At 44.8% G+C, this 25,023-nt stretch overlaps 2 protein-coding genes across 2 annotated transcripts in view; both read right to left on the minus strand.

Moving 5' to 3' along the window:
* Nucleotides 1-4,303, minus strand: part of ABHD8 (abhydrolase domain containing 8) — a 32,279-nt gene extending 27,976 nt beyond the window's left edge. The window contains exon 1 of the mRNA XM_083180146.1: nt 3,976-4,303. The gene's annotated coding sequence lies outside the window, so the exon portion shown is untranslated. The remainder of the gene's footprint in view (nt 1-3,975) is intronic.
* A 15,694-nt stretch (nt 4,304-19,997) lies between these two features.
* Nucleotides 19,998-21,981, minus strand: LOC146072979 (uncharacterized). The gene is made up of 2 exons (XM_083180149.1): nt 21,179-21,981; nt 19,998-20,729 (listed from the first exon to the last, which is right to left on the minus strand). The coding sequence occupies exons 1-2, from the start codon at nt 21,645-21,647 to the stop codon at nt 20,125-20,127; spliced, it is 1,074 nt and encodes a 357-aa protein (XP_083036275.1). The 5' UTR covers nt 21,648-21,981; the 3' UTR covers nt 19,998-20,124.
* Between the last annotated feature and the right edge of the window lie 3,042 nt (nt 21,982-25,023).

The following is a 25,023-nucleotide window of genomic DNA, read 5'->3' on the forward strand; positions in this document are numbered from 1 at the left end:
GATATTTTCAGTTTTCCCTCTGGACCGCCGGCAGCCAATCAGGAGCGGCATTGGTAGCTGCTCCTGATTGGCTGCCGGACCTCAGTGCGAGAACTGAAAATATCGATGTTACTGCTTAGACTACAGGCTGTCATTTATTTCAATTAGGTGAGTCCAGCAGCCTGAGACATCCCCCTTGGCAACAAGCAATTCCTTAGACTAAACAGCCGGCTCTCTGCCCGGCTGTCATTTCTTTAGGTGCATCCAGTAGTATGACATCCTCCTTGGCAATTAGCAATTTCTTCCCCACCTTGGCAACGAGCAATTCCCTCCCCCAATGGGCATTACGTTGTGGTCTAAAGTGTAATACCACGCACAATTTTGTGATGCCACGCCTCCGTCCCATGAGGCCACGCCCCATTTTCGGCAAAGGTCCCCCTTGCTTGTGAGTTTGGATTTGGGAACAGACATTACCATATTTCTACATTCACCTATTGGGGGGGGGGGGGGGGGGGCGTGCGCCCCATGTGCTGTACTATTATCTGAGTGGGGGACCTATGTGCTGTATTATGTGTGGGGACCTACATGCTGTACTATTATCTGTGTGTGGAGGACCTATGTGCTGTATTATATGTGGGGGGACATACGTGCTGTACTATTATCTGTGTGTGGAGGACCTATGTGTTGTAATATCTGGGGGGGGGGTGGTATTTGCTGTATTATCTATGGGACCTATGTGCTTTATTATCAACGTGGGGGATTTATGGATCAAATGTCACACACCTATGATTTTGGGCCAATTTTGCCCGATTATCGTCCCAAAGTGCAGAAATCGGATGAAATTGGCCCAAAATTCTATAGTGTATAGCCACTCCTCTCTGGTCAGATGGCCACACCCCTTCAAAAAGACCACGCCCCCTTGGTGGGCCCCTGTGAGTGCATTTCCCTGGTGGGCCCTTCGTGCCCCAGTCCGACACTGACAATGGCTAATGTCACCTTAAGACGCCATGCTGCTAAATGTCACAATTCAATCTGTAGGGGGCAAGGCCGTAACTACCATAGTTGCAGGGGGTACAGCTGCTGTGGGGCCCAAAGCTGAGAGGGCCCACTTTGCCAAGTGTCATGTGCTCTATACATTTTCAGCATTATGTGATGAATAGGGGCCCTTACAAACTTTTGCTATGGTGCCCACATGTATCTAGTTACGCCAATGGTAGGGGGTGTATATGCCCACTTGGAACTGGCCACATCCACATGGCACTGGCCACACCACTATGGTATCGGTTACCACTCTTTTAATAGGCCCTTAAACATTTTCAGCCCCAGGATCATGTGGCCCCTGGCCCTGTTTACCCCTACATACATCTGGGGGATGATTAAATGCTTCAGGAGTCACCTGAAAATTGCTATTTTCCGGCAAAATTTGTTTTAAGAATATGCCTTAATACCAATGTTTCCTGCACTTATTTGAATCCTGGCATCCTAGAGTATCAGAATATTTTTCCTGGCACCCCTAGGCCAAAAGTTTCTTATTGAGAAATATAGAATAAAATATTAAATTAAGTAAAAAGTATTTTTGTGTCATCTTTAGGTTCCATTATGTGGTAGGGCACAGAATTTGCTTCTATTTGTGCACATATTGTATGACTGGCAGCTACTAGCACTGGTATTGTTATATTGACCATAAATCATTTTAATTGGTCTAGAACTGGGGTAGCCAACTCCAGTCCTCGAGAGCTACCAACATTTTCCAGATCTCCTCACAGAGGGCCTTATTTTGGTTCATTCTTTCTGACAAAATCCTTCTTAGATGGACAAAACCATGTGCACTGCAGGGGGGCAGATGTAACATGTGCAGAGAGAATTAGATTTGGGTGAGTAATTTTGTTTCTGTGCAGGGAAAATACTGACTGCTTTATTTTTACACTGCAATATAGATCTCACTTTGAAGTAAAACCCCACCCAAATCTAATTCTCTTTGCACAAGTAACACCTGCCCCACCTGCAGTGCACATGGTTTTGCCCATCTAAGAAGGATTTTGTCAGAAAGAATGAACCAAAATAAGGCCCAGAATCACAAGTGAAGCAATTAGCTCCACGTGTGGATCTTTTCAAATGTGTCAGTGAGTGATGAGTGCACCTGTGCAGCAGCTAGGTTGTCTGGAAAATGTGAACTGTTGGTAGCTCTCCAGGACTAGAGTTGGTTACCACTGGTCTAGAACCACCAATCCATTTTACCCCTGTAAGTACCCTGAAGCACCCCAGGGTGCCACGGCACAGTTTGGGAACCACTGCTTTATACTGTGAAGTAAAAGTCTGATTGGTTGCTATACGTTTTTGCACATTTTTACATTGTAAGTAAATAGCATCCAATACTCAATTACTTTATTCTTTCCGGTTTTCTTTAATACAGGCCTAAAGTGTGAGACATTGATATAGTATTATGCATTATGTTTTAGACTATAGTAGGTTGTCATGTATGACAACCTTTTCTCTTATCAGCTCTCCTTGCAGGTCTGCATAGCTCCCCCTCACGCTGAGCACCACAGGATTACGATGCATTTTTCAGCATCTTCCCAACTGCTTGACAACAGGCCTGCGAAGCATCTTTTCCACATTATGCTTAATGCAGGCACAGGCGGGCGCAGTAGGTTTTTTGTCGAGGTCACAGAAGCTGCATTGTAAACATTAGCAGAAATCACTGGCCAGGCTTGCTTACGTGAGACCTGCAATGTATATCCCTAGTGGGTTTGGTAGAAGTCTGCAGAGTAACCTTAAGATATCTTATTAGCACTAATGTATTTATTGCAAAATACAGTCGGAGTCCATCAAGAAGTAATTTGTAGAAGCTCAAGCCAAAGGATAGTTAGTGTGTGTCATTACTCTAATTTTCCTGAGTGATTACATTTTCTCCTGACGTTTCCCAGACACTAAACATTTTCAGAACATTCAAATCGGCTTAACATTCGGCCAGTATCCTGCTATTTACAGACATTCCTAAATAGCCATATTTCTGCAGCGTATGTCTGCCTGTGTCACCTCCTCTCACATAAGTAGGTCAGAACAGAACTACAGTATGTGGATGTGAATTATCTTCGCCAGCAGCAGAGCCCACTCTGTCTGCCGCAATCGGTGGAAAATGTGTACTTTGTCGCCCTTCTGAGCGATATAATTTGTAAAGGTGCCCATACACGTTACAATTATTGTATACAATATCGCATCTCATCTGACCTCGGTTTTGCAATGACATCAGATGAGATGAGATCTAGTACAAAAAGTACGTGCTGCACATACTTTTTGTACTAGATCTCATCTCATCTGATGTCATCGCAAAACTGAGATCGGATGAGATGCGATATTGTATACAATATTGTATACAATAATTGTAACGTGTATGGACACCTTAATATGCGCTCAATATCGTTAACGATTCGCTCTCCTACCAGTCGTAAGCGACATCGTTCAGTGTGCATGCACAATATCGTTCGCAGGAGTTCAGTGGGAAAATGTTGATTACATTCGTAAGCAACATCATCTAGTGTGTATGTATGGGGCATTGCTGCTGCTCTGTCTTCAGTCAAAAATATGACTGTACATCTCATACTGGGAGATGCCTGCAGGCAGTAAAAGGGTTACGTTTATTGCCCTGCAAATTTCAGGCTGATCTCCTCCTTCTATTGATGTCTACGCCTCCGATTCCTTATAACTTGTCACCATGCAGAATAAGCAAGAGCTGAATATCAGAGCTTGCGTCTGCACAGTGCAATAAGCACAGCAGCTCCTGCACAACACAACACAGCACAGTAATATAATTATCTACATGTTCATGGAGCTGACAGTTGGCATATGCTGTGGCTCACACACATTATCTCCAGTTAATGAACTGGTGACATGTGATTATGGAGTTAACAGATGGACATAAATAGAAAGTAGCATTAGATATAAGGTTTGCTGGCGATCTGACTGCAGACAATAATAACACTGAGATCTGCTTACCTCATTTATTTTCAAATGTAATCACGATTTTTGGTGCTCCCGAAGTGGATTTGCTTGCAGCTAAGGATCTGGGTGAAAGATGGATAAAGAGAGAAAATCCTGCAGTGCCAATCTGCTTCTGAGGCTAATTCTCTTATCCTGCACCCACTGTCTTCTTACAGCCACATTGCATGTGCATTAGATCAGGGAGACTCTGCACGGCATGGATACTTGCATGTTGTTTCCCATCTACGCTGCTGCTCTACACCCCCTAAAGATGTAACCCTTCTTCTGCCCCCCTACATGCTGTTGTTGCCATACAGAATCTCAGTAGACCCCTCCTTCGAGGTGTGTGCAGAGCACAGCACAGGGTATGGTGCTCCTATCAGCCGTCATTGCAGAGAGGCGGCATCAGCCAATGTAACAAGGGCCGGATAGTAACTTAGTAACAGTGCTGGGTCCTGTCACTTGTATAGGATGTGACAGCTAACCCTGTATGTGCCAAACACAGCTCCACACTTACTGGAAAACTACTGTACATTTAATGAATACACACTTACAGGTCAAAAGTAGAGCTTTGTGTACCATGGATGGATGGATAGATACTAGTGTAGATTGATCGATCAAGCAATTTATCTATCTATCAACCAATCGATCGATCGAAGGATTAATTAGATTAGATAGATATGTGACATTTAACATGGTTATACCCAAATGTCAAAATGCCATATTTTGTCCCAAACCTAACCCTACACATGAATATAACAAATGGTCATGTTGACATTCAGAACTTGTCTGCATTGTAAATAGATCAAAATAGCTTTTTGGTGTGTACACACGGTCAATTAGGCTTGCTATTCGATCCCGGATCGTTTCGCATGGCAAGCTGGCAGACATGCATGCGATTTGGACGATGTTGTGCAGATTTGCCCTATATAGTCATTGCTGCCCAGTCTATCTGGGTTTCGATTTGCAATGCCACGGGAGCGCGCATCGGGATCGCCAGGTAAAAAACCTGTGCGATCTGCATGCGATTTTGACTATATAGTCAAAATGTCATGCTGATTGTACCGTGTGTACACACCATTAGTTAAGCCCCATACAAATGGGGCGATTCTAGCCTATATTGCCGGGTATATGGTCGCTTATATGTGTACAGGGCTACTGTCGCCTGGAGTGCGCTCCTGTGACCAGCCCTGGGGTGGTCGCTGGTCAGAGAAGCATGCTCCTGCAGTCAGCTGTTTCCCCCAGCAGAGTCTCATTTTTATTTTATCAGCGTCCATCTCTGGTCGCTGATTAACACGGGACACTGAGCAATATATTGCTCCGTTTGTACGGATATTAAGTAAATAGATATGATAAGATATATAAACATATGAAATACAAGTAAATTAGTCAGATTATATTAAACAGATGTGATATATATAAACAAAAAATAGCTTTGGGACTCTCGTCCATTTTTGTTACTATACTTATACTTCCTCTGATATTAAGAATTCCTTATCATCACAATTTGCATTCAAGGTATAGATGATTTAATGTATTTGTACAATTAAAAAAAAATATATATTGCAGATACAGATAGTAGTGAAATGAGGCACCTGGCCCAACGTGGCACAATAATTGTGGGGTCTATGTGCTCAGTGGTTAACATTACCACAAAAGAGTGAACAACTTGTGTCAACCTTTTTATGTGTCAACATTGCCCATATCGTCCTTTTGCTTGTTTTGATCTTTTGTCAATGTCGACCTTGTGCATGTCGGCCCATTGACTGTCAATCAAGGCAATGTCTGTAAGCTATACCACACCCAAGCAGGGCATCCTTTCACTAGCCTACGACCAAATGCTTGTATGCATACTTGCCTACCTGACCCTCTCCATGCGGGAGAAAATGCTCTGTTCCTGGACTTCCTGATTGCAATCACCTGTGGTGAAACATCTTTACCTAGCTCCCCACAGGTGATGGCAATCATACATTATCAGGGAAGTCCAGGAACAGAGCATTTTCTCCCGCATGGAGAGGGTCAGGTAGGCAAGTATGCTTGTATGTAGTGGTTATCTGCAAGGGGACATACCACCAAGCTTCAGGAAAAGGTGGAATGTGGAGTCAGTAGCAGAACCATGCCACAGGCAGCATTAGACCAGAACCACCACCCTTGAAAAAGTGAAATCATTAATATCTGAAGAACTGTTCCAATTCATTAGCATCAGTCTTAAAGCCCATTACAAACCTTGGTTGATAAGGTGGTGGAATAAAGGCCCATACACACCAGTTGCGCATGCAGGGGGGGTTTCTGAGTACCCAGACCCCCCAGGAGTCTAAGTGCCCTAGGCTGAAAGCTGAGGGTCCCCTATTTCTATGGGTGCAGGAATTTTAAAAATTGGCCCTTGTAACCGGAGATATCTGACTTCAAAGCAGTGGTCCCCACCCAAGCATGTTAATTGCTATTCCCAGTCAGATATTTCAGGTTCTGTCTTACTTAGAGTTTTTCTGAGGGTATATTCCAAAAGCTGGGACTCTTCCCCTTTGGAAGACACTAGTGCAGTGGTTCCCAAACTGTGCGCCTAGGCTCCCTGGGGTGCCTCAGAGCACTTGCAGGGGTTCCTCGGTTTGGTGGTCCAGAACCAATTCAAATTATTTATGGTCAATGTAATAGGCAAAACCAGAGCTTGTGGCTTCCAGTTTTTAAATATGTGGATAAACAGAAGTGAATTCTGTCCCTCACCACATAACTGGACCTAAGGATGAAATATAAGCACAACTTATTTAATTTAATATTGTTTTCTGAAATTCTCGGAAGCAAACTTTGCATCTAGGGGTGCCGTGACAAATATTCTGATAATCTAGTGTGCCGTGATGCAAAAAAGTTTGGGAACCACTGCACTAGTAGATTGTCTCTACTGTTCCCAGAACCAGAGATATCAGCCTTCCAGCAGCTGGTTACTGCTCCAGCTTCACACACCTGGTATGTAGTTTTATATCCTCCTTGGGAGATTGCTCTGCCTCCTGAACTCTGATCCCCTAGTCCCCAGTACCATTCGGTAGTTTGGATTCTCTAGTTTTTAATTCCATTAACATCTAAAAAATCTATTTCCAGGAACTTGAGATATCTGCAGTCAAGCAAGCTGTCCTCCCACCAGAAAATTATGAATAATAAGCCCACTCCACTATACACCCCTCCTCTGCGTATTAAACATCCTCTACCACCCTGGAAGTTATGTATCAGGGCCCCTTCATTCAGCCCAATGCCCCCCTTCTCCCGCTCCATCTCCCACCATCTGTGCAGTAAAGGGGTAATTAGTGGAAATTACTGATCCAGGCCCTAAGTGCTGAGCGGTTGATATAATACCCCCTTCCACCCACGGGACATCAAAGCTTCTGCTCATAGCACCCCCCACCCCTACCGCTGGAGGATCGGTAGGGGCCCCGATACATTGCTATGCCCAGGGGTCTACACTGCTGTTGACGCCCCTGTATATGTGTATGTATATATATATATATATATATATATAATTATTTATATACATTTGGTCTATATATAATACTTTAACTGACCCGGCATATACTGGGTCACCTAAGTGTCCATCTCCGTGCTTTGCTACGCCCCTCTGGAAACCCCCTTCTGATAATCCAGAATGGTTTTCAGTAAGCTGGATGGCTGGAGCACTTTCCTCTGACTGATCAGGAAAGGGGTAATTGAGGGGGGCAGAAGTTTTGCCTAGGGTGCCAAGAACCCGTTCTTGTATTTTTATTTGTACAGTCCAAATATAGATTCACATAAGAAACTGTAAATAAATATTTTCTCTGTCTTCACTTGCACGAGACGCACGCGCATTCCCTTAAACTGGAGCTCTCCCCGGGTCCCTGCCGCCCCTCATAGCAATCCCACACCTCCCCGCTCCCCCCCCCCCCTCACCCTGCCCGTCTCCCTGAAGCGGAGATGGGCAGGGTTCCCATCCCCTGCCGATGGGAAACTGGGACGCCCGTGCGTATGAGATGCTTGCATGTCCCAGTCAAATGCAGCGTCCGCTCGCCAGTGGGGGTGGTCAGGAGAGCCCCAGCACAAGATGAGCGGCGCTACATCTGTATACTGACCCCTGGTAAAAATTCCAGTATGAATATATAATACAACATAACAAGAACCTCTGCAATCTGGCTAGACCATTATACAATATGTAACACCTGTCATTGTGTATCTATGCTCATTGTAAGTGTGCATGCTGGGCCTTCCCACCTCTAGGTTTGTCTGTTATTACCAAGTTGTGTTCTAATTCTGTTGTTTCCAATTGCAACGGAATATGCTGCACTATAAAATAAACTGCTGTGGCACCCTGGGGTGCCCTGGAACAGTTGCAGGGGTGCCACGGGTTAGTGGCCCGTGACCAGTTCCAATTATTTATGGTCAACGTAATAGGCAAAACCAATGTTAGCAGCTGACAATCATAAAATACGTGGACAAACAGAAATAAATCTTGTCCCAAACCAAATAATTAAAACTAAGGATGACATATAAACAATCTACTTAATTTAATATATAATTTTTTAATTCTAATTAATAAACAAATGTAATAGGGATGATGTGAAAAAATTCCGATACTAGCAGTGCTGTGGTTCCAAAAAGTTTGGGAACCACTGGACTAAATTTCAAGCTCATTCAATAATTGTGATCTAGAAATAGCGCCACCCAAAACATGAACCATCCAACGAGGGTATATATCATGTAACAACTTTCCTCTTAAAAGTCCATGAAGCCTCCTGTTTTTCTCTAAAAAACTTATAAAAAAACGAATTTATCTAAAAAACTAATCCATCCGAATGCGGAGGACCGGTGGGCGTTTCTTCGTACGATGTCCGCACAGCGGTCGTGAGGTCCGCTCCGAAATAATTCGGAAATTTGCGCACCAACCAGAGTAACCTCCAAAGTGCAATATTGTTTCATAATAACATAAATTTATTCACAAGTGCACTCACAATTTTAAAAGAAAAACACGCATATCAACATATTCATATGGTATCCCAGGGAACCATAGTCATGAAGTGGGGTCCTAAAGATGTAAGCAGGAAAACACTGTCCAGTCCCGGTTACTGTCCAAACGCTTTCCTCACATAGGTATCTCCAATCTTTCCTCCGGTCACCCAGTATTAGACGTCCCTTGCTTAAGCGCTTTCGGACTATAAAGAGTCCTTCATCAGAAGAAGCTTCTGATGAATGTACTTTCTTTCCTTTTTGGTAGTAAAGAAATACTGTTTTACAAGTACGTCACCTGAACTGAAGCCAACAGTCAAGTAAATTCGTTCTAAAATCTAAATAATCCTTATCTCATGACTCTCACACATATTCAGTAGAAACATATTATGAATATTATAAGATAGGCTGCAAAGGGTAGTAAAGTCAGCGGAAAAGATTGTTGGGGCTGACCTCCCGTCTATTCAGGAACTATACCTGTCCAGGAACTATACTTGTCCAGGGTCAAGAACCTTGCTTGTAAAATTGTGGTGGATAAGCTTCACTCTGGCCACAACCTGTTTGAAGAGCTTCCATCAGGAAGAGACTACAGGGTCATCCATGCAAAGTTGACCAGAACCGCTAAAAGCTTCTTCCCAATAGCTGTCCATCAACTGAACAATGTCTAAAGCGTAAAATAACATTTAATATGTGTCATTTGTCGAGCCCTATGCGCGCTCATAGATAGATGAAGTGTCCACTACCACTTTGTTACAAGTGATATATAAATAACCTGAGGATAGAGATTCCCAAACATGGCCCTCAAGTCGCTCCAATGAACCAAGTTTTAAGTATATCCATTCTTGGCCACAGGTGACTTAATTATCACCTTAGTCAATTGTATTTAACCATCTGTGACAAGCCATGGATTTATCTATTCTTGGATCTAATTTACCTACCATGTAGTGTGCACAGGGTGAAGCAGGTCTACTGTGGACACATTTAACTGATCTACCACTTCATCATCAAACAAAAATATCCATGATACAGTAGAGACGAATACAGAGAAATATATACAACTTCTAATACAAATTTTACAGTAGTTACTACAGTATAATAATAATAATAATTTATAATATGTAATGCCAAGTACCCTAACTGTAGCATTGCTACAGTACTATTAATTACAATAACAATATACTGTACTTACTTCCTGTTGTTCTCCCGACAGGTGAATAAGTGAGTAAATCAATTCTCTATCCACTTTATTGTTTATTAATTTATGTAAAACTCCTCAATCTAGTATTTACTTCCTACTGCCTTCTGATTGGATAGTGCATAACAATAACATCTCTAGGATGACACACGTTCATTAATAGATAAAGAAACCAATTATTAGTTGATTACATCACTACAAACATGCCAGGTATTTAATGTTAAATGTATTAGGATTCTGTTGGAGGTGTATTAAGCAATGGAGAGAGGTAAAGTGAGGATGTTGCTCAAAGCAACAAATCAGCTTCTGCCTTTCAAAAACTGTGCTAGATAAATGTCAGGTAGAACAAAGCTGATTTGTTGCTTTAGTCAAGTTTGCTATTTCTCTCTCCAATACTTGATACAATAGTACCAAAATAATAATGAAAATACATGATTTCTTGGTCTCTGGTCATTATTTTAAATATCCACAAAATTCATTAATATATATATATGGGGAAGAGATATTGGCATAGGCGCTGATAATGTCCTTTTAACCAGCAGATAGTCCACCTGATAGTCCTTCAGGGGTTAAATCGCACACAGACCACTGAAATGGCTGCAGCACCCTTCTCAATAAACTCCTGGAACCGTGGAGTGGAAATCTGTGCAGAGAAACAAGTACAGAAGGGGCGCTTTGTAGTGCATTAAAAGAGTAACTTTAATCAAGTAAAAACAACTCCAAGGTACAGAAAGAATGTGAGCGTACCATAGATAAAGACACTGTGGGCTGGTTACCACAAGGCATGTATATACATACACCACGGCAAAACTGCTGACATCCGGGGCATCCATCCTGTAGCCGATCTGGAGACGTACACAAGCTGGATTGCGAGGCAGCGTTCACAGACGCTGAGATATCTTAGCAAACCGCCATTTGTACGAAAAGAAGGTATCGTAATCTTCTGTCCACCCCAGGCCCTATCTAAAAACACCTGTGCAATGCTATTCAAATCTGCAACTGGTACAAGTGAAGAAAGAACATTTTGTATCCCAATTGCACACTGAGTGAGAAATAACACTACATAATGATCAGATAATAGAGAGATCTTGGTTGCATATATCGGCCGTCCGTCAAGGCATCTCTGTGTCACTGGGGGTCTATACCCAGTATTAGGGACCCCCAGTGACACAGATACGCCTTGACATATGGCCTGGGGGCTTAGCCCTATATCTGATGATATATGCAACCAAGATCTCTATATTATCTGATCATTATGTAGTGTTATTTCTCACTCAGTGTGCAATTGGGATACAAAATGTTCTTTCCTAAACAGAATTACCCCTCCCTTTTAGCACCTGAGTGACATCACAATCTGATTAAGCAGCTTGCCAATAAATGCACTGGTACAAGTGACACTGAAGGATACCCACATACTAAGAGTAGCCCCCTGGTTGTGCAGTCGGTACTAGTGTATTATCACGGCGCCCGCGAAATCGTCCGCAAATCGCATGCAAAATTGGATGCGATCGTTAGCGGACAATTTTCTGCTAATTTTCCGCGATTTTCTGCCGATTTGCATGCTATTCCATCCCCCACTATTCAAGTTAGCCGGAAGCGTGGCGAGCGGACGCGGTACGCGTCCTCCCGACCTGTACAAACCCCCACTATCCACGTCGGCGTGGAGTTGATTTTATAAAGCGTGGCAAGCGCAGCAAACCACCAAGCCCGAAGCGTGGTGAGCACAGCAAGCCCCGCGAGGGGGCGCGTAAAATGATCCCGAAGCGTGGCGAGCCCTGCGAGGGGACACTGATAACTTGACGTGTATTCCGAGTCTGCTCGCCATGCTTCGGGATCGTTTTCCGCGTCCCCTCGTGGGGCTCGCTGCGCTCGTATGTGATTTAGATGAAATTGGGCGCCGTGATAATACACAAGAACCGCGCAGTCTAGCTGGGTGGCCATGTTTCAGGTCGCATTGGCTGCGTATGATGTCATGCCCTGTCATCCCTAAGAATGCGGCCACAAGTTTCTTAATGCTCGCACATGCGCACTTCCACGTGCATGCATGCGCGGACATTCAGAACTTGCCAAATAGCTCATATTCCCTATGACATGGGCATGCACACACACTAAGCATAATTTATTTGTCAAGAGTCATTTAACCTACCAGTATTTTATTTAGGGATGTGGTTACAATGCCAGTAATCGGGATGCTGGTGGTCGAAATACTGGCACTGGAAACCGGGGCATAAGCCACAACATTGGAGCTGGAATCCCAACATCAGTGGAGATGAAGAGGCCAAAATCCCAACAGCCGACATACCGATTGTAAGTGTGCCAGGGTGTCACACTATTAGGCCAGGGAGGAGGTGCGGTTAGTTTACTAGGGGCTAGGGGGCAAAAGTTAGGGTTAGGCTGCAGCAAGGGGGAGGTTCAGGCTGCAAGTAGGGAGGGTTAGGGTGGTAGGGGAGAGGCTAAGTATATTTATCCTGCTCCTGTCTGGATTCTGTTCAGTGGGATGCCACTGTCAGCCTTCTGTCTGCTGTTATCCTCTCTGCTGGTCACACACACTGAATCCATTTTTGAGTATGGATGGAAATTGGAGCACCCATAGGAATCACACACAAACATGAGAACACAAAAATGTCATACAAATTGCCCATGAGGGGCAATTCACTTATAAAATAAAAGTTTTCCCAATGCTCCTGTACCTTCAGTTACAAGAACTATGACAGCTACCAGCATGAATATGTTCCTAGCAGTGTACACAATAAGGCCATGTTCACAATAACTCACACTCGTGTGTTCTTTTTCCCTTTGAATGGAATATAATGTTCAGCTTGTCCAGCTCATTATACTGTCTGCCATGTGCTCCTGCATACTGATCACCTGTGTTCCCCCCCCCCCCCCCATTAGGCAGAGCAGGGCCCAGTTGTGTAGGCTTTTTGGTATAATCACTGTACAGGGTGAAGGTTGGTGGAACTCAGTTCCACCTTGTTCCCATCACTTTAAACCCAGTGGATGGGTGTGTTATAGGGGTCCGACAGTCGGGATCCCAACAGTCATTATCCCGACATTGGGATCCCGACTGGCCGGACCCAGACAGCATGGCGAGCGCAACAAAGCCCCTTGCGGGCTCGCCACACTGCGGGCACGGTGGCTCGCTACGCAAGCCACCTATTCTTTTCTCCCTCTATGGGGGTCGTGGACCCTCATGAGGGAAAATAGCCCACTGCCGTCGGGAACCCGTCTGTCGGTGTTTTGACAGTCGGGATCCTGACGTTGGGTGAATGCCGGGTCGGGATCCCGACTGTCGGGACCCCGTCCAGCACCCCAATGGATAATCATACTCTTTTTTCATTATATTATACTTACACTTAAGGCCCCCATACCTTAGTCCGACTTGTCCTAAGACAAGTCGGACCTGATTTCCCCCTGCAGCTCCCCGGGAGGGGGACACACGATTTGGCACTTGATGTGCCAAGTTTTGCAAATGATACATCGCATGCGATGTATCATTTGCAACTCCCGGGGAGCTGCAATGTGGAACGAGCAGGGGGGCCGGGCACATCGAGGTGGTGGGCGGGGGATGCTGCAAGGCGGCTAGGGGGACGGACGCATGCTGCTAGTAGTGCAGATGCTGCGGGGGACACAGGCGGCAGTAACATAGAGCCGGGCGGGGGGAGCCGGGAGCTGTCAGTACTGAAAAAAAAAAAAAGCCCATACAATGAATGGGCAGCCTGTGATTGGAGAGCGCTCAGCCAATCACAGGCTGCCCATTCATTGAATGGGCTTTTTTTTTTTCAGTGCTGACAGCTCCCGGCTCCCCCCGCCTGGCTCTATGTCACTGCCGCCTGTGTCCCCCGCAGCATCCGCACTACTAGCGGCATGTCCCCCCCCCCTACCCGGACGGAGAATGACAGCTCCCTGCTCCGGCTCCCCCTGCCGCCCCCCTCCCTCGCCGGCGTCTCCCGCCCCCCTCCCTCACAGGTGTCCTCAGAGTCCCCACGGCTGCACATAAGATTTATCTTATGTGCAGCCGGTCCGATGTCCCGACTCTGACCCGATGCGCACGGGACCGCGCATCGGGTCGGACCGGGTGTCAAAACCTGCGATTTGGTCCGATTTCACTGCCCGATCCATCTGGATCGGGTGAAATCGGGGCCAAATCGCATAGTGTATGGCGGCCTTTAGGCAGGACAACAAAAATTTTGGAGATCAATACATTCATGTTTTAGATCTCCCCTGTCCAGCCTAATTCTTGCATTTTTCTCTCCAGCCTCGTCATCACCTGTATCTCTTTATCCTCATCCTTGTCTACAGATGTAGCGGGATTCATCTTTGCAGGGGATGGCGATGCAAGCCTCATCCTCTCATCTGTCTCTCTAGCTTTATCCTCTCTTGTGTCTCTCCAGCATCATATATGTGCTGTGTTTACAGTACCCCTGCCATCCCTCTACAGACTCATCCTCTTTGAGGGCCAGACGTATCAAGCTTGAAAAAAGTAAAAATAGAGTGATAAACAGCCAATCACTCCAAACTGCCATGTTACAGGCTGGGTTTAAAAATGACAGTCAGGAGCTGATTGGCTGGTTGTTTATGACACTTCACGAAGCTTGCTACATTTGGCTCTGTGTCTCTCCATCTATTAGATCTCCCCTGTTATTGCATCTCAGCCCTCCGAACCCCTGGTCAGCTTCCTCTCTCCTGCAGTGCAGCTCCAGACGTGCTCTCCTCTCCTCAGCGGCTCTCTCTTCCTCAGTCCTCACTCTATAACACCGAGCCTGTCAACATTGCTCCATCTCGCATCGCGGCTTCTCTATTCAGCCACCAGTGTTCTCACAGCTCCGCCTCTGCTTACAGCTGGACATTGCATATTGCCTACTATATATAAATAGATCTATAGATAGATAAACACACACATATAAATATAATGTTCTGAAATTTTACCCATTAAATGTATATATTAGACACCTTCATATGAAGCCATTATGATTGGTGAATAGTTTTGCCATTGATGGTAGGAAACCACCCGAAGTCTGTTTTTATTATTATTATACAAGGTACCTGGCCACTGAGCATACCTCTGCCCCCAACACCCACAAAGACCCGCCACCCAGATTCTGATTGGCCACTGGGCCAGTCAGTTAAAGAACAGGAATGACCCATCGAACTGTGAACCCATTGACGGTTACCTAGCAAATAGTATGCAACCATCAATGGTCACTTATCATTTCACCATCAATAGTAAACATCAATGGCCATACACACTAGACAACCCTGGCCATGGCCGACATAGTTTGCGATATCGAAAGTGGGTGGCCAATATGAGCATACACATTGACCGATATCGGTCAGTGACTTCAGCGGAATCCGCATATTCAGAAGACGGAGGGGTATGTTAATGATGTGCGGCATCTCACATCATTAATGACATTGAATGTACACACTCGACTCGAGCAGGGATGGGGAACCTGTGGCTCCCAGCTGTTTCTGAACTACACATCCCAGCATTCTCTGCTATAGTTTTGCTATTTGGCCATGCTAAACTGTTACAGGGCATGCTGGGATTAACTGTAGGTCATAGTTGCCTACCCTCCTGCATTCTGCAGGAGACTCCCTGAAATAACAGAAATCTCCTTCTCTCCCTCATTAGTATAAAAATCTCCCTCATTTTACCTAGCCCACATTACACTGTTATATTTTTGGGGAAAAATGGAATGAGAGACAGATACATTTACATTGAATCATCAGCGCCATTTCCCAGCACTTTACCAAGTATAGTATCTCTTACTAACTGCTCATCTACATTTGGATATAAGTCATTTTAAAAGATTCCTCTCAGATGTAGCAGTGCATGACCAACAATTCTAGGTGCCACGTTCACAATCTCTTGTCACATTATCTCCATATATGGAGCTAGACACAACCTTTGGGTGGAGCATGACGCGCCCCCTCAATGGGGTGCTATGTAAAATTTTGCTACCAACTATAATCTCCCTGAAACTAGTTTTCAAAAGTAGGCAAGTATGCTGTAGGTTAACAACAGCTGGGAGCTAAAGGTTCCCCATCCCTGCTCTAGAGGATAATGTAAAATATGTTGCTTAAAAAGCCCTTTCTGAGTGATATCTTTTTCAGTATTCGTTAGTGTGTATGTAGCTTAACTGTGCTGTATTAGACTGTGCCGTGTTAGAATACTATTTTACAGCACGCGCACTAAAATAGCCGTTGTTGTGGCTGCCGTAGAGCAATATGCTTGCCGCATAGGGGTGGCCATCGACTATCGATGTTCCCAAAATGTCGATGGTTGGGACCTAGTGCTCGATGTTTTGGGCATCGATAGTGGATGGTCGAATAGTTTTATGCCATCGATGGATGGCTTCCGATGGTAAAAGTTATGGGCGCATGCGCACTGCGTGCGCAGCGTCATTGCGTCCAGCGGCATCGCTGCAGGCGGCCCGCCCCACTGGAAGGTGCGTGCATGCGCAAAAGAAACCTCATGCGCGGCCAAGCGATGGCAGGAACCATCGATGGTGTGAGATAGAATGGATTATAGCCATCGATGGTTCCTGCTTTAGAAGTCATCGATGGCAAGCATCGATGGGGGATGTGCCGATGGCCATCCCTATTGCCGCCTTGATCTGAAGACACGACGTGACATGATAGGTGCAGAGACAGAGAGCAGTAATTGACCAACCCTGCAGCTCCTTCCGCCGTGCTGTAGACTTCAACTCCCAGAAGCCCCTGAGATGTGCGCGATGAGACGTGAAGATAAGGCGCATGCGCGTGAGTCTCAAGTGACAGCAACATGGCGGCGGCGGCAGTGCTGGGAAGGTGAGGGGATGGATAACAGTAACTGGGAAGGCGTGGAGGAGCCGGCGGGATAGGGTAGCGGTGTAGCCCGCATAGTTTCGTTGCGATCTCCAGAGGTTACCTTAGTGCATGCTTCTGTTATCCTGCGTTGACCTTCTGTGTGTGTCGTATGCCTGTTCGTGGAGCGTTCTGTTACGGCAGAGGCAATGGTAGCCTCCTCAACACCTAGCTGCCGCCTTGGAAAGTAAATGCTAGGGGTCGGCAGGGGCTGTGTGCCGTTTAAACAACCTTGAATGACCGCACAGCATTCGCGCAATAGATGCGCTAAAGCTGGTATGGTTACTGAGGGATGGGTGTCCTGTTACATACTGGCTTTATAACTTCTACCATTATTTCTATTTAAGGTTTTTGTCAATGAGAACATCTTTCTATGGACAGAATAGAAGTTTTGCAAGTGTGATCCAGGGCTTCAGCCTGAGCGAGATCCCTTCATCCTCCCTGCCTGCTGGTGGTGGCATTCTTACCCGCACTCTCCCCTCACACTGGAGCTTGTTACCTGTCCGCACCAAGAAGAGGGGCATGGAGTACCAGCCTAAATTTATCAAGCGCATAAGAACTCATGGTTGGCTGAAGCGAATAAGCACCAGGGGTGGTATAGAAGTGATCCTTCGCCGAATGTTAAAAGGAAGGAAATCATTGACTGTGGATCGGCGTGCTGACCAAATTAAATAAACTTTTTAATATGTTTATCTGCAACGTACAGTTGTATACCTCTTTGCAGCATACTTGCTTTAAACACATCTCTTTATTGACTAATCTAAGTTTGGATTTGTGCATAAACCATTATTAATTTAAGACCACTGCATTAATCAAAATTACAATTTGTTGCCTGAACACTCCTTATGTTTTATATATATATTACGTAATTCTGGTTTCAACTTATTCTTCACATACAATATTGGAGGTCTTTCTAGAAATAGTAGGGTACTTGTGAGTTATCCGGACGCCCGATTTCAAAATCGGGTCGGATCGGGCACATCGCATCGCATCGCATGCGACCATCGGATGCGATGTGATGCGATGACCCGATTTTTCCATAGGAATCAATGTTAAAATGGACTGAGTCCATTTTAACATGGAATTCAATGGGAAAAAGGGGTCCTTTTCATACCCCTACTATCCAAGTGGGCATGGAGTTGGATATAAACCTGTGGCGAGCCACCGAGCCCGAAGCGTGGCGAGCGTAGCGAGCCCCGCGAGGGGACACGGAATACCGTCCCCTCGCGGGGCTCGCTTCGCTCGCCACGCTTCGGGCTCGGTGGCTCGCTACGCTCGCCACAGGTTTATATCCAACTCCATGCCCACTTGGATAGTAGGGGTATGAAAAGGACCCCTTTTTCCATAGGAATCATTTTAACATTGATTCCTATGGAAAAATCGGGTCATCGCATCCGATGGTCGCATGCGATGCGATGCGATATCGCATCGCATCGCATCTGATTGTATGCCTTAACTTAAGGCATACAATCAAAAAATCGGGCGTCCAGATAACTCACAAGTACCAATAGTAGTTATTTATTTGAACACTTATATTTGAAATACTTTCCTTCCCATAGCTGACATAAGCTATGATTGACAGGCCTATCACAGTAAAACCACCTGGCTTGTGTAGCATTGATTAACCTGTTTCAAGATCTGATACTTCCAGAAAGTAGCAGAGTGACAGCAGAGAGGCTGTGTACGCACGGGGGCGATTTTGTCTAATATCGCGGGCAATATGGTCAATGAGCGACCATATTGCCCGTGATGGGAGTGTGCACCGGCGATATAACGCCAGGTGCGCGCTCCCGTTTTCTCCCCCATAGTGATCGCTGGTCGCAGGAACATGCTCCCGCGACCAGCTGATTTCCACTGCCGGGCTCCCCCGGCAGTTTTTTTCATCATCGACCATCTCTGGTCGCTGATGCAAACGGGACACTGAGTGATATATAGCTCAGCGATATTTCCCCCCATGTGTATGGGGCTTAAGAAAATCACACAGGAGCGCTGGTATAACACTGGTGGTGCTTAGTTTAATATGCTTTGTGTAAGCTGCAGCCTCCTATCAGAAAGTATTAACCCTTTGAGTGCCAACGTCTGTGAGAGATATTTAAAATATCTGCTAAAAATGCCAGCGTCGCTCACATTTGTTATATAAAAAGTAAAAAATGTTATGTAATAAGTTATCATTCTGTATATAAAGTAAACATTACAGGTCATTATGATAAATAAAAATGTTTGCTTGCCAATTTTTTACACCTATTTTGAAAATTTCACTTGGCACTCAAAGGGTTAAGTAAAGCCCATACATCTTGCATCTGTTAGGGCTATTCCTTGTTTGGACGATGTCTAAATAGTTTCATATGTAGAAGCCAATGTGTTGTAAATCTTCAGTTTAATCTATTTCCCATAGATTAATTTTTCTCTATGAAATACTGGGTCATGCAATTATGCCAACCTACTACTGCATTCGGGTTGGATCCATATGATAGACCAATGCAATTTCCCGATCATTACACTTGTGCAGGAAGAAGCACAACATACATATACAGTGGAGTAAAAAAGTATTTGGACAGCAACCAATTGTGCAAGTTGACCCACTTCAATAGATGAGAGGTCTGTAATTTCCATTATAGGTTAAATTCAACTGTGAGAGCTAAAATGTGGGCAAAAACAATGGAAATCATAGTGTATGATTTTTGATCAGTTTATTTGTATAGTCTTGTGGGAAAAAATATTTGGACACCTACCAACCAGCAAGAGTTCTGGCTCTCACAAACCTGTTACTTCTTTTTTTAAGAAGCTCTTCTATCCTCCACTTATTACCTGTATTAATGGCACATGTTTGAACTGGTTATCTGTATAAAAGAGACCTGTCCACACCCTCAAACAGTCAGACTGCAACCGCTCTACTATGGTCAAGAACAAAGGCCTGTCTAAGGACACCAGGGACAAAAATTGTAGAGCTGCACAAGGCTAGGATGAGCTTTTTGACAATATGCAAACAGCTTGGTGAGACAACATCACTGACAATCTCCCTTGACCTGGGGCTCCATGCAAGATCGCATCTCGTGGGGTATCAATGATCTTGAGAACAGTGAGGAATTAGCCCAGAACTACACAGGGGGACCTGGTCAATGACCTCAAGAGAGCTGGGAACACAGCCTCAAAGGTTATCATAAATCCTGCACCCCCTGAAAGGTCCCTCTGCTTAAGCCAGCACATGTCCAGGCCTGTCTAAACTTTCTTAGTGACCATCTGGATGATCCAGCGGAGGATTGGGGGAATGTCATGTGGTCATATGAGAGCAAAATAGAATTTTTTGGTATAAACTCGCCGTGTTTGGAGGGAGAAGAATGACGAGCGGCATCCCAAAAACACCGTACCCACTGTAAAGCATGGGGCTGTTTTCTGCAAAGGGGACAGGACAAGTGATCCGTATTAAGGAGAGGATGAATGGGGCCATGTAGCGTAAGATGTTGGCCAAAAACCTTCCCTCTGTAAAAGCATTGAAGACGTGGCTGGGTCTTCCAGCATGACAATGACCCCAAACACACCGCCCAGGCAACTAAGGAGTGGCTCTGTAAGAAGCATTTCAAGGGTAATCTGGGCAGTGTTCCATCTTCAATGCTCTTACTAAGAAATCTATCTAGGCGAGCATCTTCTTGTGCGGACATTGCTGCGTCCATTTCCTGCAATTTTTCGCCAATGACATTGGCCATGACTCTGGCCATTTGTTCGTTTTTGTTCACTCGCTTTCTTCTCGGAGGAACCGAATATACTAGAAAAGGGAGAAAAAAAAGGAACATTACAATCCGCTTAATATTGTATTAACATAGCAGTGGAGGTAGCAAACACGTGGTTGTGGTATTCGTCCACCTCCACAATAGCAACACTGCAAAAGTTTACAAATATTTTTTTTAATAAATGATGTTGGCAAAATCTTCAGTTGGAAGATTCTTTGGTTGTCAGTGTGTGTGTGTGTATATGTATGTGTGTGTATGTGTATGTATATATATATATATATATATATATACACACACACACACACACAAACGATTGCACACATATACCCCCCCCCCCCCAAAAAAAAAATATTACGCTAGTACTTGTGGGTGTGAGTCTGTCTGTGTGTGTGTGTGTGTATGTATGTATGTATATATATATATACACACACACACTGTAAAATAAATAGTGGCATCACACATTTTTTAATACATTTGTACTTACTGTTGCTGCGCAACGGTGGGGTCTGGCTATTTGGAGATGGCGTGGCTCCAGCCGATGTATTGACTCCAGATGAAGTACAGGCTACGGCCTGTGTCCCTTCTGCCGCTTCAACAGACGCACCGATACTGTCATCATGGCCCCCAGGATGTTGCTCCATGGTGTCTGCCGGGTCATCATCTATTAACAGTGGCGACGGTGGACAAGAGTCTGCAACGCTGCTGTTGTCATGGTCCCTCGCAGAAGCCTGGCTGCTTGAAGCAGATAAATTGGATGACAGCCTGACTGGCGTGGCTAATGCTGTGTATCCAAAAACACCTGCACACTGGTCATAGTGTTTCCATTCTAGGCGTGCCGCACCACTTTTGTGTCTGTTGTGGTCGTGTACCTTCATGAATTGTTTCCGGAGCGCCTTGAGCTTATTGACCACCTGTTGCTGTGTCCTTTTGTAGCCACGGGATGCCAATACCATTGCAATATTTTTGTAGACCACAGCGTCCTTTACGGTTCCGGTGATCTGTCTGCGGATCTCCTCGTCACCCCTTATGTTGAGCAATTCCCTCACCTCCTCATCTGTCCAGAGAGTTACTACAGCCTGCCAATCATCATTGAAGGACTAATACGCCAGTATAAACGTTCAATATCTAATTCTGTTTAAACCCCTGATGAAGTCTTTGTTAAGACGAAACGCGTCGGGTTATTGATATTCCGAAAAGGATATTATTTCCAGATGTGAACTCTCGAATACTACAATAAAACACATTGGTTTTATGATTACACATTGTACTGTATTGTGTTTAACTGTAATTGGTGGAAATTCCACGTGGTGGTAAAAGCGCTCTCTATACCCCTTTTTTCCTATCTCTATTGTCACCTCCCACTAACAGGGGAGGTTCTAGAGTAGCTGCTTACACACTAAGGGCGCACGTGGGGTCATTCTTTCGATATATATATATATATATATATATATATATATATATATAAGGGCAAAAAGGGCAACAGTATAAATCTGCAAAACAAAGAAGAGTGAATGCACCAGGTACATACAGCCATGTGATGATAAACAGGATATATGAAGCACAATTATAGTATTGTAGCATTTTAGTCCCCGAAGGCGCCATTCGGGCATGACCATACCTAAGCAACGCATACAGTATCATATAGTGGATAAGAATGGTACACAGTCGCATAATTTAGTATAGATTGCAGCAGTCAAGTTAACCCAAAATAAAACAAACATATGCCCAATTATTCAGGAATGAAAGAAAAAAAAACACTAAATCCCAAAGCAAACCTACCTCAAAACCCCCCACCCTGTATAACCTACCCCCAATTTAGGCATACCTGGAGCCCCTAAACCAACTACCCCCCACCCTATTAACTGCATTATGTCTAAACGACACTAATCTAAATAATCCCTCCCTCCCCGATAGAGAAGGTAGTAAACCAGTGTTCTTTAGCTAGATGAATAGGATACCCGCAAAACCAACAGGATAGAAACATCTACATCGTAGCTAATTTATACCATTCTAGTTAACCCCTCCCCCCCCCCCCCCCAACTGAAGGATGTAAGCAATATGGACCGACTGTGGCAGTGACCTTGTAGTATTCGATAAGACAGAAGAATAGTCTAATTTATCCTATTATACAAAAACATAAGATACAAGCAGTAGAGCAAGATAATAGGATAAACTCAGAAGTAGAATATATATACCAAACTGGCCAGTTGCTTAGTAGCAGCAGAGCTAAGTACAGTTATCATCTACTAATCCGGCCAATATTCAGCTTCATTAAAGGAGATAAGTCAGAAAGCTAGTATTGGCCCATCGTACATGAGAAAGAGCAGGAGAGTAGTCAGTATTTTTTCCATCGCGATTCTGAGGATATTCACAAAAAAATATTGAGACATGAAGTCCAGATACATGTCGTGGAACTTGCATATAGGTTCTGAAGAAAGCAGGGAAATAAAGGATGATGAACGGATAACTGATTGGGGCGTACAAAAAGGCTGGATATTATGACAAAGTTAAGGCCAGACACCTCATGTAAATGATGCAGTAGAGTAGGCACATTCCATTCAGGATATATACTAGTGATCCTATTTATGACAATCCCAGCTCTGATATATCAAACAGGATAACATATACTAAGAAAGAGGGAAAGGGTTGTCGGTCGCACAAGACCAGTGATAAATGGGAGGACCCCCGGGACTTATGTAATATCTGGACTCCCGTTTTTCTTATGAGACAGCGTCCCCTCGCGGGGTTCGCTGCGCTCACCACGCTTCGGGCACGGGGGCTCGCTGCGCTCGCCACACTATATAAAATCAACTCCATGCATAGTTGGATAGTAGGGGTATGAAAAAATGGGGTGCATTTAACATGGGAGTCCAGAGAATACATAAGTACCGGACCCCCTTATTGGATAATACTCGCTGTAATTTTCTAGGACGGGGGTGTTCTACCCTAGGACAGTGGATACTAACACTTCAAAAAGAGAAAAAGGAATGTCCTATTTCATGGGTGCACCTAAGTTACATTTTATATATCTTTAGGTGCACCCATGAAATAGGACATTCCTTTTTCTCTTTTTGAAGTGTTAACATATACTAAGTAAGGATTCATTTTACACCAAGGCAGTACATCAACATCGTTCTGAAGAGAAGAATAATTAAACATAGCAGTATAAATGGCATCCAAAACAACAAATCAGAGCAAAATGTCTCTACTTAGTCCAGCCAGTATTTAGCAGAGGTAGAGAAGAAAGTTGGGTACATGTGAGTTATCCGGACGCCCGATTTCAAAATCGGGTCGGATCGGGCACATCGCATCGCATCGCATGCGACCATCGGATGCGATGCGATGCGATGCGATGACCCGATTTTTCCATAGGAATCAATGTTAAAATGGACTGAGTCCATTTTAACATGGAATTCAATGGGAAAAAGGGGTCCTTTTCATACCCCTACTATCCAAGTGGGCATGGAGTTGGATATAAACCTGTGGCGAGCGTAGCGAGCCACCGAGCCCGAAGCGTGGCGAGCGTAGCGAGCCCCGCGAGGGGACACGGAATACCGTCCCCTCGCGGGGCTCGCTTCGCTCGCCACGCTTCGGGCTCGGTGGCTCGCTACGCTCGCCACAGGTTTATATCCAACTCCATGCCCACTTGGATAGTAGGGGTATGAAAAGGACCCCTTTTTCCATAGGAATCATTTTAACATTGATTCCTATGGAAAAATCGGGTCATCGCATCCGATGGTCGCATGCGATGCGATGCGATGCGATATCGCATCGCATCGCATCTGATTGTATGCCTTAACTTAAGGCATACAATCAAAAAATCGGGCGTCCAGATAACTCACAAGTACCGAAAGTTTTTAGCACCCCTGCATACCCAAAAATGCACATGTAAAACCTGATAATTTGGAGATGATAGTCCCAAATTCGCCCAGTTTATCCGAGAACAAGCACAGATATATTGGCAAAAGAAACAACCAAATAGTAAGCGTCATCGCTTCAGGTCCAGTGGTACAGTCGAATCTCGGATTTTGAAGTAGTCCTCCAAAACAGGAGATAAAATGGTGTCAGCGGAAATAGAGGACTCCAGGAGCATCCAAAAGTTGAGCCGGTGATGAAGACATGCAGTCCACAGCATCAGGATTTAAAGGCACAGCCACCACAGCTTCTAGTTGAGCAAGGAGCCTCTGACTGGAGGCATTTATGGCCTGAAGAATTTGTTGCACATAGCCTGACATCGTAAATGGTGAAGTGGCACTCAGTACTGGGTAGAATGGCAGTGGCTAGCACACCACCAGGGCCTTCCATGTCTGTTAAGGATATTGCCCACTA

This window comes from Crinia signifera, chromosome 1, assembly GCF_055691185.1.
Source record: "Crinia signifera chromosome 1, ASM5569118v1, whole genome shotgun sequence".
Taxonomy (NCBI): domain Eukaryota; kingdom Metazoa; phylum Chordata; class Amphibia; order Anura; family Myobatrachidae; genus Crinia; species Crinia signifera.

Coding starts and splice junctions, on each gene's coding strand:
- LOC146072979 (XM_083180149.1), bottom strand. CDS start 21,647: ATGGTATTGGCATCCCGTGGCTACAAAAGGACACAGCAACAGGTGGTC. Junction 20,730..21,178: donor CCCACCGTTGCGCAGCAACA/GTAAGTACAAAT, acceptor TCCCTTTTCTAG/TATATTCGGTTCCTCCGAGA.